This window comes from Octopus bimaculoides, chromosome 4, assembly GCF_001194135.2.
Source record: "Octopus bimaculoides isolate UCB-OBI-ISO-001 chromosome 4, ASM119413v2, whole genome shotgun sequence".
NCBI lineage: Eukaryota > Metazoa > Mollusca > Cephalopoda > Octopoda > Octopodidae > Octopus > Octopus bimaculoides.
The window spans coordinates 57,475,460-57,488,786 of NC_068984.1; the positions used below are offsets into that span (position 1 = coordinate 57,475,460).

At 34.4% G+C, this 13,327-nt stretch overlaps 1 protein-coding gene across 6 annotated transcripts in view; it reads left to right on the forward strand.

Moving 5' to 3' along the window:
* LOC106874706 (uncharacterized) overlaps positions 1 to 13,327 on the forward strand; it is a 780,999-nt gene that overhangs the window by 742,929 nt on the left and 24,743 nt on the right. For all 6 annotated transcript variants that reach the window (XR_008263925.1, XM_052967086.1, XM_052967087.1 and 3 more), the window contains 4 exons: positions 1,108 to 1,296; positions 3,694 to 3,870; positions 7,168 to 7,272; positions 10,529 to 10,786. Coding sequence is in view for 5 of the 6 variants with exons in the window: in XM_052967086.1 (XP_052823046.1) it covers positions 1,108 to 1,296; positions 3,694 to 3,870; positions 7,168 to 7,272; positions 10,529 to 10,786 (729 nt within the window). In the remaining variant the exon portion in view is untranslated. The remainder of the gene's footprint in view (positions 1 to 1,107; positions 1,297 to 3,693; positions 3,871 to 7,167; positions 7,273 to 10,528; positions 10,787 to 13,327) is intronic.

The following is a 13,327-nucleotide window of genomic DNA, read 5'->3' on the forward strand; positions in this document are numbered from 1 at the left end:
GAAAATAAACAGCTTTGCAAGTTTAACTCAGTGTTTATTGAACAAGAGAGATGCAAAATTTAAGAAGTGACTTGTTAGAATGTACACATCTGTGAGGAGACATAAACAAGAATAGCAAAAATCTACTATACCAAAATAACTGGTAATACATACATTACAAGTGTTCTATGAAGAGGACATAAGATTGCTGCATAATTCAACATGAATGTGAAACGACATTAAACGTCATATAAGGTAAATGAAGGTTTCTGTAGTCATATTCACTTAGTGAGTTTACATGCGCAAGGATGAGTTATGATGTTGTGGCCTACGTTAGATGCAGTAAGAGCTGATATCGGCTGTGAGGAATTTCATTTTGTCATAATATGGAAAAGCAAGCAAATAGCTTCCTGGTGCAAACGCAAGCTAGAATCCTTAAGCGGAGAAAAACCGATCTATTTAAGGAAAATACTTGGCTCCATTGCAATAGGTAGAAACTCCAAGCAGTGTAAAATATGGCCTGGACCATAATTACCAGCATGAACATCAAACTTTGAAATGTAGTTAACCATTTAATGGCTTTAGTAAATTTATACAGATAAAGTAAGCATTATACCGTCCAGCATAAATAAAAGTCAACATCATAGTTTTTTCTGTAAAAACCTATTGACATTAAATGAGTCAACTTCCCATACATCATTTTTCAACAAAAAAAATTTCTAAAAAATTCTGGAAACGATCTACTCAAGTAATTTACATCCTCCCCTTAAAGTTTATTTTTGTTTTTGCGAAAAAAGTGCATAAATTACATGGGTTTTTACGGTATGTCAAGTGATGGTGGACTTTATAGAATAAGTACCAGTTGTGTTTTGCAATCAATGCAATAAACTGTACCTTCCTAAACAAATTTCCAACACGTTTTCTGTTTGAAATTTGATAATCAAAAGCAATTTTATATATCTTTATACAATATCAGAAATTAAGATATTTTCCAAATTGATAATTTCCTAAAGCATGGAAAATTTACATGCTATTATTAACTAGCATGTTTCTTGAAGTATAATCTAATTTTCCATAAATCATTTGTTTTTATAGTTAAATTAAGCATTTTATTTCATTTCATTTTAGTTGCGAGCCAATCAAGACCACCATTTAGAAGAAGCAGCTAAGTTAGAAGGTGCTGATTCCAGTAAGGATTCATCCTCCAATGTTGGTAAAACTCACCAGTTCAACAGTAACCAGGCCCGAACCAATGTAATTAATGAGATAATCTCTGCTGAGAGAGAATATGTTCACCAGTTGGATGATGTTTTACAAGTAAGTTAACCAATGCATTGTTTAAGACTTGATCCATTTTGGGGGAGTTAAGCCTACCACTTCAGTGTTACTACCTTGCTAAGCATCAAGTGCACTGTTTAAATCTCTTGATAAAGAAACTAACAAAGCTTGTAGTAACCAACTAAACTTTGCAGTGTTTGTCAAAGCTTCCAATTACCAAGTAATGATTTATTGATTATGAATGTGGTGAATTGGTAGATTCATTAGAGTGTTTCACAAAATAACTTGTAGCATTTCTTCTACCACAAATTCCACTGTGGTCAACCTTGTCTTTCATCTCTCCAAGGTTGATAAAATAAAGAACCAGCCAAGTACTACTAACCACCTCCTCCAAAATTTCAAAATTCCAATACTAGAAGCAATTATTGACCAATTTTATAAACTTCTAAATGTGGTTATAACATGCAGTTAATTCATTGAATAATTATTACAATTGATTTATCCTCCACGCTAATAAAAATAACTTGTCAGTTGCTTGACTGCTTTTGGTGATCAAAAATATTTGTTGTATTAATTCTGGTACTTGACTAGTACTTATTGATTGTAATAACTCCTGAAAGACAAAGGCAAAAATCAATCTCAGTGGGATTTAAATAGATCTGGGACCTTGATTAAATACCACAAGGTATTTTGTCTAACACAAAAGCTTTGGTATGTGATTGTGATGACTAGATACAACATTATGTACATCTGGTTTCATCTCTCATTAATTTACATGGTTTTTGTTCTCTCTCTCAATCTCTTTCTCTCTCTCTCTCTCTCTCTCTCTCTCTGTGGAGAACTCGTTTCTTTTCTTTCTGTCACTCTTAATTCTGATATTCTCAAATTTATTTTCACTGTTTGAGTTAGAGATAATTCTGAAATAATTTATACAGCTACTTTGTCGTTCAGTTTAACACTACCATCTGGCTCTTGAGAGTTTTTAAGTAGGTGCCATTTGAACCAGGCTTTCAAATATAAGTTTCTGGTATTTTAATTTGTCTAAAGAATAGTTTGTTTACTAAAACAAAGTTGTTAAAAATAATTATTCATTCTACACTATATGCGTGTGTGTGTGTGTGTATATATATACATATGTATATATAAGTATGTGTGTATTGTGTGTGTATGTATATACATGCATGCATGTGTGCATACGTGCATGTGTGCGTATGTATATACATGCATGTGTGCATATGTACATACATGCATGTGTGCATATGTACATACATGCATGTGTACATATGTATATGTATATATATGAATGTGTGTGTATATACATGCATGTGTATGCATTATATGCAAGTGTGTGTATGTATATATATATATATATATATATATGTATGTGTGTACGTATATATATGCATGTGTGTGTATGTATATACATGCATGTGTGTGTATGTATATTCTACTACATATGTAGGAAATTCTGTCAGTGGGTGTGTCTGTGGAGTTGTTAGCTAACTCCTCCGACATTGTTTTATCAATTTTGATGAAACTTGACACATGAGTGGAACTCATGTCTGGAAACCTCATAGCATACTCAGATTGTTGAAAAAAAATCGATAATAGGGCCCCTGGAAGGGATTTTTATATTTATCTAACATATTTTGTTTTAAAAGCCAAGGGAAATAACCCATTCACCCCTGGAAGGGATCCTTATATATAGCAAAGGGAAATAACCCAATCATTTTCCTAAATTATTTGGTATAAATCAAACTGAGTAAGCTTATTTCTTAGTATTTGAACTGTTTGAATTATTTTCGCAATTTATCCAGTATAACCCTTAAATAAGTAAATAGTATTTTCCTAAACAATAGATCCATTTATTTCAGTTAGTGACTTATTCACGAATATACCAACACTAGCACTGCTGAGGGTAATATTCTCTGGGGACATACAAAAGTCCTTTTCAGAGTTATTTATTTTGAATTGTTATTATCTCATATCTGATTAGCCTGTTATTACATAACATGCTTCAGGATTTTAGTATACATACCTTATTAGTATTTCCTCCTATGTTCTATATACTCTGGGAATGCATTAAAGTCCTTTCCATAGCTACTTTATTTGAATTCTTACTATCAGGTAACTAATTTCATGTTATTACATAACCGACTTCACAATTTGAGTATTCATAACCTATTGGGAATTCCTAAAAACAAGATCCTGTCTAAGACAGTTTGGTATTCTCTGTAAATGCACAAAGACCATTTTAAGGGTTACATACTTTGTATTGTTGTTATTGGATTAGCGAAACAATTATGAGAATGGAACCAAGGGATAAGCCCCACTTTCCCAGGAATTACTGGGTACATCAGCTAGTATGTATGTGTATATATGTATATATATAAATAATGTATGAACTGTTTACTTTTATATTGTTTTGCTTTTTAGGGTTATGTTGTTCAAGCCAAGAAAAGGCCAGACATGTTTCCAGACGACAAGATTTCTACCATTTTCGGCAATTTGGAGGATATATACACTTTTTCTAAAAAGTTCTTCAAAAGTCTTGAAGTCAGTCTCAAAGATGACTTACACCAAAGTGAAGTGGGTCATTGTTTTATTGAACATGTAAGTAACTCAGCAGTCTTTGAAGTGCTAATTATTTTGATAAACACCTTAACCCTTTTGATACCAACCTGCCTGAGATTATTCCTTGTTCTGTAATACAAACTTCCTGTTTTAAAGTGATCTAAATTAGGAATTTCAATTTGTGTTCTAAACGCCAGCTTAAGATTTTGGGAGATTACATGTACTCCAGTGTTCAAATGGTACTTACTTTATCAACCCCCAAAAGGATGAAAGACAAAGTCAACCTCAGCAGAATTTGAATTCCGAATATCAAGCCTAAAGAAATGCCACTAAGCATTTTGTCCAGTGTGCTAACAATTCTGCCAGCTCCTTGCTGTATACTAACTTAATAATGACAGTTATTTTACTAAATTCTTCATTGTTTTCAAAATTATGAAGCAGAAGTAATGTATTTCAACAAAAATAAGGTAACAAAAGGGTTAAAGCATAAGACAGTCTGAATTATAATTAACTTTTTAGGATGAGGATAGCTGTGTGAAAAAGTGCCACACCCTAGCAGTTGAGGAGAACCTGTGGAAGAGGTAGACCCAGGAAGACCTTGGATGAGGTGGTGAAGCACGACCTTCAAACATTAGGCCTCACCGAGACAATGACTAGTGACTGAGACGTTTGGAAATATGCTGTGTATGAGAAGACCCAGAAAGCCAAGTGAGAGCATAACCTATGACCTTTGCCAGGGGTGTAGCCAGCCCACTTATGCATACCTTTCCTTCATTGTACACTAAACTCTGCTTGCGAAGACCTGTTGAGGCAAGTGAAATCAAATCGAACCAAATTCTACGACTGGCACCCATGCCAACATCGTCTCCTTCATTGGACACTAAATTCTGCTTGCAAAGACCTGTTGGGGCAAGTGAAATCAAAATTGAACGCAAATTCAATGACTGGCACCCGTGCCAATGGAGCACTAACAGCACCGTTCGAGCGTGATCATTGCCAGAGCAGCTATCTGGCTTCCATGCCGGTGGCATGTAAAAAGCACCATTTGAGCGTGATTGTTACCAGCATCGCCTTACTGGCACATGAAAAAACATTCGAGTAAGGTCGTTGCCAGTGCCGCTGGACTGGCCCCTGTGCAGGTGGCATGTAAAAAAACACCATTTGAGCGTGGCCATTGCCAGTACCGCCTGATTGGCCCTCGTGCCAGTGGCACATAAAAGTACCCACTATACTCTTGGAGTGGTTGGCATTAGGAAGGGCATCCAGCTGTAGAAACTCTGCCAGATCAGATTGGAGCCTGGTGCAGCCATCTAGTTTGCCAGTCCTCAGTCAAATCGTCCAACCCATGCTAGCATGGAAAGCAGACGTTAAACGATGATGATGATGATTATATCTGGTTAATGTTAAAGCAATTTGGGTGGCCAACATATTCTGTCACCAGTTTAACACCATAACCTGGCAATTGAGGGTTTTTAAGTGGGGGTCCATTTGAAACACATCTCGAGTTGTAGGATAACCTGTGAGTTATACATTTCACATTTTTTTTCTACAGCTGTCTTAAGAGGTCGTCTGAGTTGCATTCTCTCCTCTAAAAATTTGAAAATTCTGTTTAAGTTAATAGAAGCTTAAGTTTTATAATGTGACCATTAATAAATTTCATTGAACATGATTGATTGATTGAATAATGTTAAACACTTAAAACTGGAAATTTAGGTTACTCAGGAACAATAAATCAGATTACTGTGAGTAGCGATTATTGTGATTAAGTCTGGAGTGGACAAAGCAAATTACAATGAATTAAACATAGAAAATCATTTTGATACAAGTAACTTGTTGAAATTTGCCTAGTGATGTTTATTTAGTGATTTACAGAATGTTATAGTAAATGTTTTTTCTAAGAGCTGTAGTACAAATGGTAGTCCATTTGGAGTACATTGTATTTCCGCAAGAATGGTGGAATGGTTGGCGGCATATTGAAAGGTTTGTTGTTAGTTAATACAAGTTTAAAATGTTGTTTCTTTTTAAGTAAAAGCAGTAAATAGGAGATTGGTATGTTGAGGGAAGGAGATTGGGCAATCAAAAATTAGTTTTAAAATCTATTTCCTTTACATGGAGATATGGTAGACTGCCAACACCCTCAATAATATGTTATTCTTTTAAAGATACTTAATGACAGTGGAAATAGTGCCAATTTGAATCAAAGCACTTTTTGGTGTGCATACATACATACATATATATATATATATATATATATATATATTTATATATAAAGTTAGTGTTTTTAATAATGTTATTAAAAGCAAGTAACATTCATTGGGAAAAGATTTGACGTATGAGTTAAATGTAAATAATCTATTAGACAGAATTGCTGTGACTTCAAAGTTTTGTTGGCAATTCCTTGTTAGACTCGCTAATGAACCTTTGACGGTGAAATTGAAAAATGTATTCTTTCTAATCTTTCTGTCTAATAAATTGTGTGTGTGTATGTGTATATATATGTATGTATGTATGTATATATATCTACAAAAGTCATTTTAAGATCCACAAAGTCATAGAGAGGTATTTGATAACTTCCAAATCAGATGTGCAATCTACAGGGTGTCCACAAGGTCTGGGTATATGGAGTAAATAAAATCATAACATAAACAATCAAATATAAGAAATAATAATTTCTTAAAATATGTGTTAATCCCCATGTACCCAGACTTTGTGGACACCCTGTATGTGAGTGCCTTTTCAGAACACCGTCTTGTTTAAAAAGCCACATCAGATGCCATGATGGTTCTAAGGTGTAGGTACAGGAGGTGGTCAAACTCTGCATAAGGAGTAGACAACCACCATATATATATATATATATGTGTGTGTATTTATACACACACATACATACACACATTATTTCTTCTCTTTTAGATCTTCTCATGTGTACATGAGTGCATAGTTTTTCTAAACATATATATTCATGCATTTACATTTAGGACCTAAGAAAAGAAGTTATCAAATACCTCTGTATGACTTTGTGCCATGTTATATGGTCTTTCTGCTACTATATTAAAACATGCCATTCTTGAGAATTTGCTTGCTCCAGTTTCAATATGCTTGAATTGACCCTAAACTCCATCTTATCTTCAAAGCCACACTGAATATTGCATGCAATCTCTCTTTTCAGAACCTTCTTACCTATGGAACTTTTTTCTCAAACTGCAAATTAACTGATGCAATATTACTTAGTCCCTTGCACCAGAAAAAAGCCCAATGCAATAGTAATGAAAAGTAATGATAAAAATTTTTTTTTTTTTTTGGAGTTTCTAAAAGATATGTTTGTATATTGTATTACAGAGGAAAGGTTTTGAAATATATTCAGATTACTGCAACAATCACCCTCATGCCTGTGATCAGTTGAAAGAATTGTGTAAAAACAAGCGATATCGACATTTCTTCGAGGTAAGGTGTTAAACATTCATTATTTCTTTTGGTTCATTTAGTGCTACATTCAATGTTACAGTGGAAGTATTACTGGAGCATTGGTGGGTTTGTAGTAGTGAAGGTTACTATTGATTGAAGCTAAACTTGGCATAGATTATTTCAGCATAGATTCTTGAGTATGACAGCCACTGTATAGGGATATGCTGGAGTTTATTTTAGTTTCATAACATTAAATGGTTGGAAATAGCAATACTGGTTTGTATTCATGGGAGAATTTGAACTCATTGTTGCAAGGTAATGAAACAGTTGTTAGTTGTACAATTATTGTAGTGAAAATATTAGCATCCACATTAAGATATTCACTTAGCGATGGAACTTGTGCATAGTGAACTCAGTGTATCTTTAATCAAAGCCTAAATCCAGTAAGAAGATGAGCTGAGATAATTTCAAGTGCTGTAGTCTGAGATTTAATACTTGTGGGATTACTGCAAGTCCATGAGAGTGGAATTCAGTATTGCAAGCTAACAAAATGCTCATCGATTTCCTAGTTTAATAAATAGTTCCTGTCCTGTGTTATCAATTTACAGCTAGGTGAACTGAGCCAGTTGAGAGTTAATTATTTCGGTTACTGACACATTTCAATGGACAATGTTACTAACTGTGCATGAAGAAAAGGGGGACACTAAAGCTTACAAACTGATATTCTAAATGTTGCCAATTGTGACCCACTGGAATTAGAAATATAAATTAAAACTGCTTTCCTTTTATCTGTTATGAAGTATTCTTGTTTGGATAATTTTACGAAATTGGTTAGTCCTGTATGGTACCCACAACTGCTTCTCAGATTCTCTGCCAGAAAGAATTTACTATCTCTTTTACATTATAAAACTGAAATCAAAGTAACACCATGCAGCAGATTTATGTTTTGTAGAAGGTGTATTCGTTTTAATCCATATCATTGATATGTCAATGATCCTGAGGGCTGGGTTTTATTTTCTCTTCCTGCAGTGTTAAGTAGTTGAGAGAGAAATCTCCTTCTGGCCAGTACATTTCTCTGTTGGAGGTAGATTTTCTTGCAGTTGTGATTGAATTCTATTCTAAAAGTGAACAGAATACTCCACAATTCCACAGTACTATTGTGGTACCTACTTGAAACTAAGTGAACTTGATTGCCTTGACAACTGACAGAGTGCAATGTGGGTCTCTGGATACAAACTACCAACTTCTCCTCTATTGTCACAGCTCTCTGCACACTTTTTTAATAATATATCAGGTTCTACTTTTATCAGTCCCAGTAAGATATAATTTCAAGACACGGTATTTAGTCTCTTGACGTTTTGTTTGTGCTGATCACCAGTTTTGTCAAAGTCAGAAAAGGTCATGACCTGAACTTTTTTAACATACCTATCACTGATCATAGTTATTCAATATGTATCAGTTGAATATACAGTTAGAGAGAAAATTGGTCTCCGGAAAGGGCTATTAATCAAAGCTACATGTTCTTCCCATTGAGAATTGTAAGATGTGCTTACATTATAAGAATTTAGAAACTTCAAGAGATATTAAGTAAATTATTTTTAACCGTGAAACTCAAAATAATAGTGCATAGAATATTAGATTAAAATACCTGTTGGGCAGCCTTCAGCTTTTTTCCATCCAAGAGATTTTCAACCCAATATCCAACATCCTATCATTCATAGCTTTATTTATTTCAAGTTACACTGATAAAAATAATTTACTTCATATCTCTCAAAGTTACTTAATTATTATGCAAACATTTAAAAAGTAGAGCTTTTTTTTTTTTTAAATAGTTGCTATTTCATTTGTCTTTCTGTTTCCATTTCCCCATAGTTCTTTGTTTTTTCACTATCTCTCTCTTTCTCCCTCTCTCCCACAATTTTTTTTTTTTTTTTTTTTACTCACCATCTCTCTACCTATTCAATGCATACATATATTGTATTTGAAAGAGGAATGGTTGTTGAATTCATTCTGACACCTTGGATGCCTTCAGCAGAGTCCACTTTGTTGCAAGCATCTGGACCAGATTTTATGTTTGCAAATGTCTCCCTGCCATCCACCAGTCTTGGAGGCCCTATGATGGAGGATGGGCACTGCCTTCCTTCCTGACTAAAAGATAAGAATAAAAAAAACTGTCTGTGTACTATTTAAAAGTAATTTTGTGCCGTTTAGCTGCAACAGATACTTGTGATCATAAAATATTCTTGGCTTATATTTTGCTAGGAAAACAAATAATAAAGAATTTTATTTTTTCAATTACTTTTTTTTTTTGTTTTTCTCTATTGCTGTCAAAAGCTAAAAATTAACACGATGTTTTGGCAGTTTCATTAAAATAGAATTTCTTATGTCAATCTCCTTTGCTGCATTTACCTACTAAGAATTGTACTAAAGTGATGTAATCAATTTCATTCATTGGTGTCTACTTAGTTCTTTTGCTCACATGTTTGGTGCTGTGTACCTGCTACATATGCATACTCATACAGTCTAGATAGCATCTGAGATTAAAGAACAAACCTCTCCTTGAGATATGTATAATTTTTATGTCTTTCCTACTGCTACAACAGAAGTCTGTTCCTTTCAGCTTACTGACTCTATACACCCCTTGTCTTATGCACCCATCTATCTTTCTCTCATCAAACCCATCATTGCTTATCCCTTCTCAGACCCAATACTAAATATTTTGCTAACTAACTCTTTCTTTCCCTAAAATACATCACTTTTGTTTATATATTTTTCACAACCAAAACACTTATTTCATTCCTTTATGTAATAAATTCTAGTGGACCTATTAAAAAGGTTCAAGTACAGTTAGCTTCATTTTCAGACTAATTAACCCTTTAATTTGTAAAACTTATTTGACACTTTTTAGTTTTTGTGTGATATCTTTGCATCAGAGCTTAAAGAATCAAATAAAAGTAACTTTTGGTAGTGGTAGATATACATTTAAGCTTTACCATGAAATGAAGATATTTAAACTAACATTGTTGAAAAATCTTCTCAATATATCTCATGGTAATATACTTGAAAATATGTTTCTTTTTACAGGCTCGATGTCCTCTTTATCTCCTTATCTCCTGCTTTTTTTCTGAATGTATTTCTTGCTTAATGACATACCTTTTCAACCAATATACATATATATATACACACACACATATATATACACACACATACATGTATACACACACATATTTGATATCCCTTCTCTTCTTCCCTATCTATCTCCTCTCAATTTTTGTTCTTTGGTATTATCTTCCAGGGTTGCCGCTTACTACAAGACATGAAACAGATACCATTAGAAGGATTCTTACTCACCCCAGTACAGAAAATTTGCAAGTATCCATTACAGTTGGCTGAACTTCTAAAATATACATCAACCTCCCACCCAGATTATCATGATGTCTGTGAGGCTCTAGATGCTATGAAGAAGATAGCTTGCCTTATTAATGAGAGAAAACGAAGAATGGAAAGTATTGAGAAAATAGCTGAATGGCAGGCAACAGTCGAAGACTGGGAGGTAAGAGTTCCTCTTGACTATTCTTTATTTGACGACTTCTTTACTATGATAACCACACATTTATTTTGTGGTTTCTGTTACAATACAAGTTTACTGCGTTATATGATGTTCAAGTGCAGTGTATGCATATTATAGAAGTTAGGTGTAGTGGTTTAGGTATTAGGCATAAATCTTGATGCATTTACTTCTAGGTTAGGCATGGGCAAAAGTTTTTTTCTGTAGTGGGCCTAATAGAATACAGTTCATCATAAATCAGGTCACACCACTGAAAGAATAATTGAAACGTCATATGTAGAGCAGTGTACTTTTTGTCATAATACATAAAAATTTGAGTGAATAAGAGAAATAATGGTTTCAAATTTTGGCACAAGGCCAACAATTTCAGATGAGGGGTCCAAGTTGATTACATCAGCTCCAGTACTCAACGTGTACTTATTTTATTGAGCTAGAAAGGATGAAAAGTAAAGTCAACCTCCGTGGAATTTGAACTCAGAACATAAAGGTGGATGGAATGCCTCTAAGTATTTTGCCCAGTGTGCTGACAATTCTGCCAGCTCAAAAATTGTTCAAATTAATGGAATCACGCTTAAATATAATGTTACAGAATATTGGTACAAAAATAGTTTTGTGTTTTTAGGGACATGACATTTTGCATGTGATATAAAAACACATAATGGGCCACATGCACCTGAATACTGTGTGTTACTCGTATCTGGTCTAGATATTTAGTGAGACATAGTTGGTAATTAGTTATAGTTTAAGATGGAAAGAATGACAGAGGGGAGCCATTATTAAAACATTAATGATGTACACCAAACATTCTATACATTTACATATCCATAATGCTGAATCTCCAATCAAATTTACAGATTTCAGTTGCCTGTTCCTATGCATTAAGTCTACCCAAGTAGAGATGACTAGAGACACTCGACACCAATACAGTGATCAGTTTCATTTTTTTGACATTAAAAAAATAGAAGCAAAGATCAGGTGGATATGGTATTGGGCTATCACTTCAGTAGCCTTGAGCTCAACAGGTCTGACTGCAGGTGGTGTTATGTTGCACTCACCTCTATACACTTCAATACATTATGCTATTATATCATTGCTACTTTTACAATAGAGGGAGAGATATAGTAAATTCTGGCATAAATTGATCATAATAAGTAGAGGTACAAAACCAAATATTTTAGTGTATGCAATCTAGTGGCCTCCTGTCTCTCGTGCCTCCATCAATCTATCATTTTCAGCAAACTTCATATATATTTGAAATTGCTTCATTTTATTTTTCTTCTTAAGGAATTTTTCAAGTGTTATATAACTTAATTAAATTGGATCTCTAGGTGAAGATTTGAGCTGCTAGCATACTTTTTTGCTGAAGAGGTTTTTTTAATGAATCATTTTGGAAATGTGAAGTGAGTTTTTCATTCTGCAGTGCAAGAGTTATTTAACTCATTTTTACACAATTAATTATTTTAAAGTATTTGATTTATTGTGTTTAACAACTTTGAATTTTTTCCATCAATTCAAAGTTTCTGCCCCACCAGAATTTGTAATAGGTTCGTAACCCATTAGAATAGTAGTTTAGTAAAAGAGATCTTGTTCTCACTATGTACTTTTTACATTACTGCAGCAGACATCAGTTACATTTAGTTTATATTACAAAAGTTGGTTCTATCTGTGTATATGTTTTCCCATATGTGTATCCACAAGAATGCAGCTTGCGTGAGAAAGTCAATGAGATATTTAGTGACAGATGAAGTGGGGAGAAGTGCTGTGGCACTTTGCAACCTTCGTTGAATTTTGTGCTGGTGAATTTTAAAGAATAATTTTTTGAGCTGCGTAGCAGCGGTTTCAGTATTTACGTGTTTTGATTGTGTTTTCTCTTCTCGTAAGAGAGGAGACGGCCGGTTAAGGAATGTCTGAAGACAGTTATTCAAACATGTCTTCGTCCGAGGAGGAGTTGCGGGAGGCTGTGAAAAGAATGGACCAAATGCTGACAGCAGGGAACAGGAATTTTGCTGATGCAGCAAGGTGTAAGGAGACGGAACTGAACATCGGCAAACTAGGAAAGTATAAAAGTGAAATGACACGAGACGGGTTCGAAGTGAAGCTGAAGCCCCCGCAAGAAGTAAAAGACGGGATAAGGGAGAAAACGATAAGTTATCGAACATATTCGATAAATAAGGGAAAAATTGATGTCGTCACGACAGAGAAAATAGAACAGGCGTTGAGGCAGATTTGGGATGATATAACATACCTGGCTAGCGGTTCCACTTTTGGAACAGTAGAAGTAAAGTTCCGGAATGCATCAGCAGCAAGGAAACATGCAGCTTCAACAATTCGAAGTGAAGAAGTGGTGCTGTTGCCCACGTATAGAGGCAGGAGAGCGACAAGAATCACGGTAGAAGGAATCCCACCAGAGATTGATGTGTTCAGGGTGGCAGATGCGGTCCTCCGTGGTAATGAGGACAACATAGTAGTGCTCCAGGCCAAGAAAAAAGACTGCGTTAACTGGAGAGGTCAGCAATTGGAGATGAT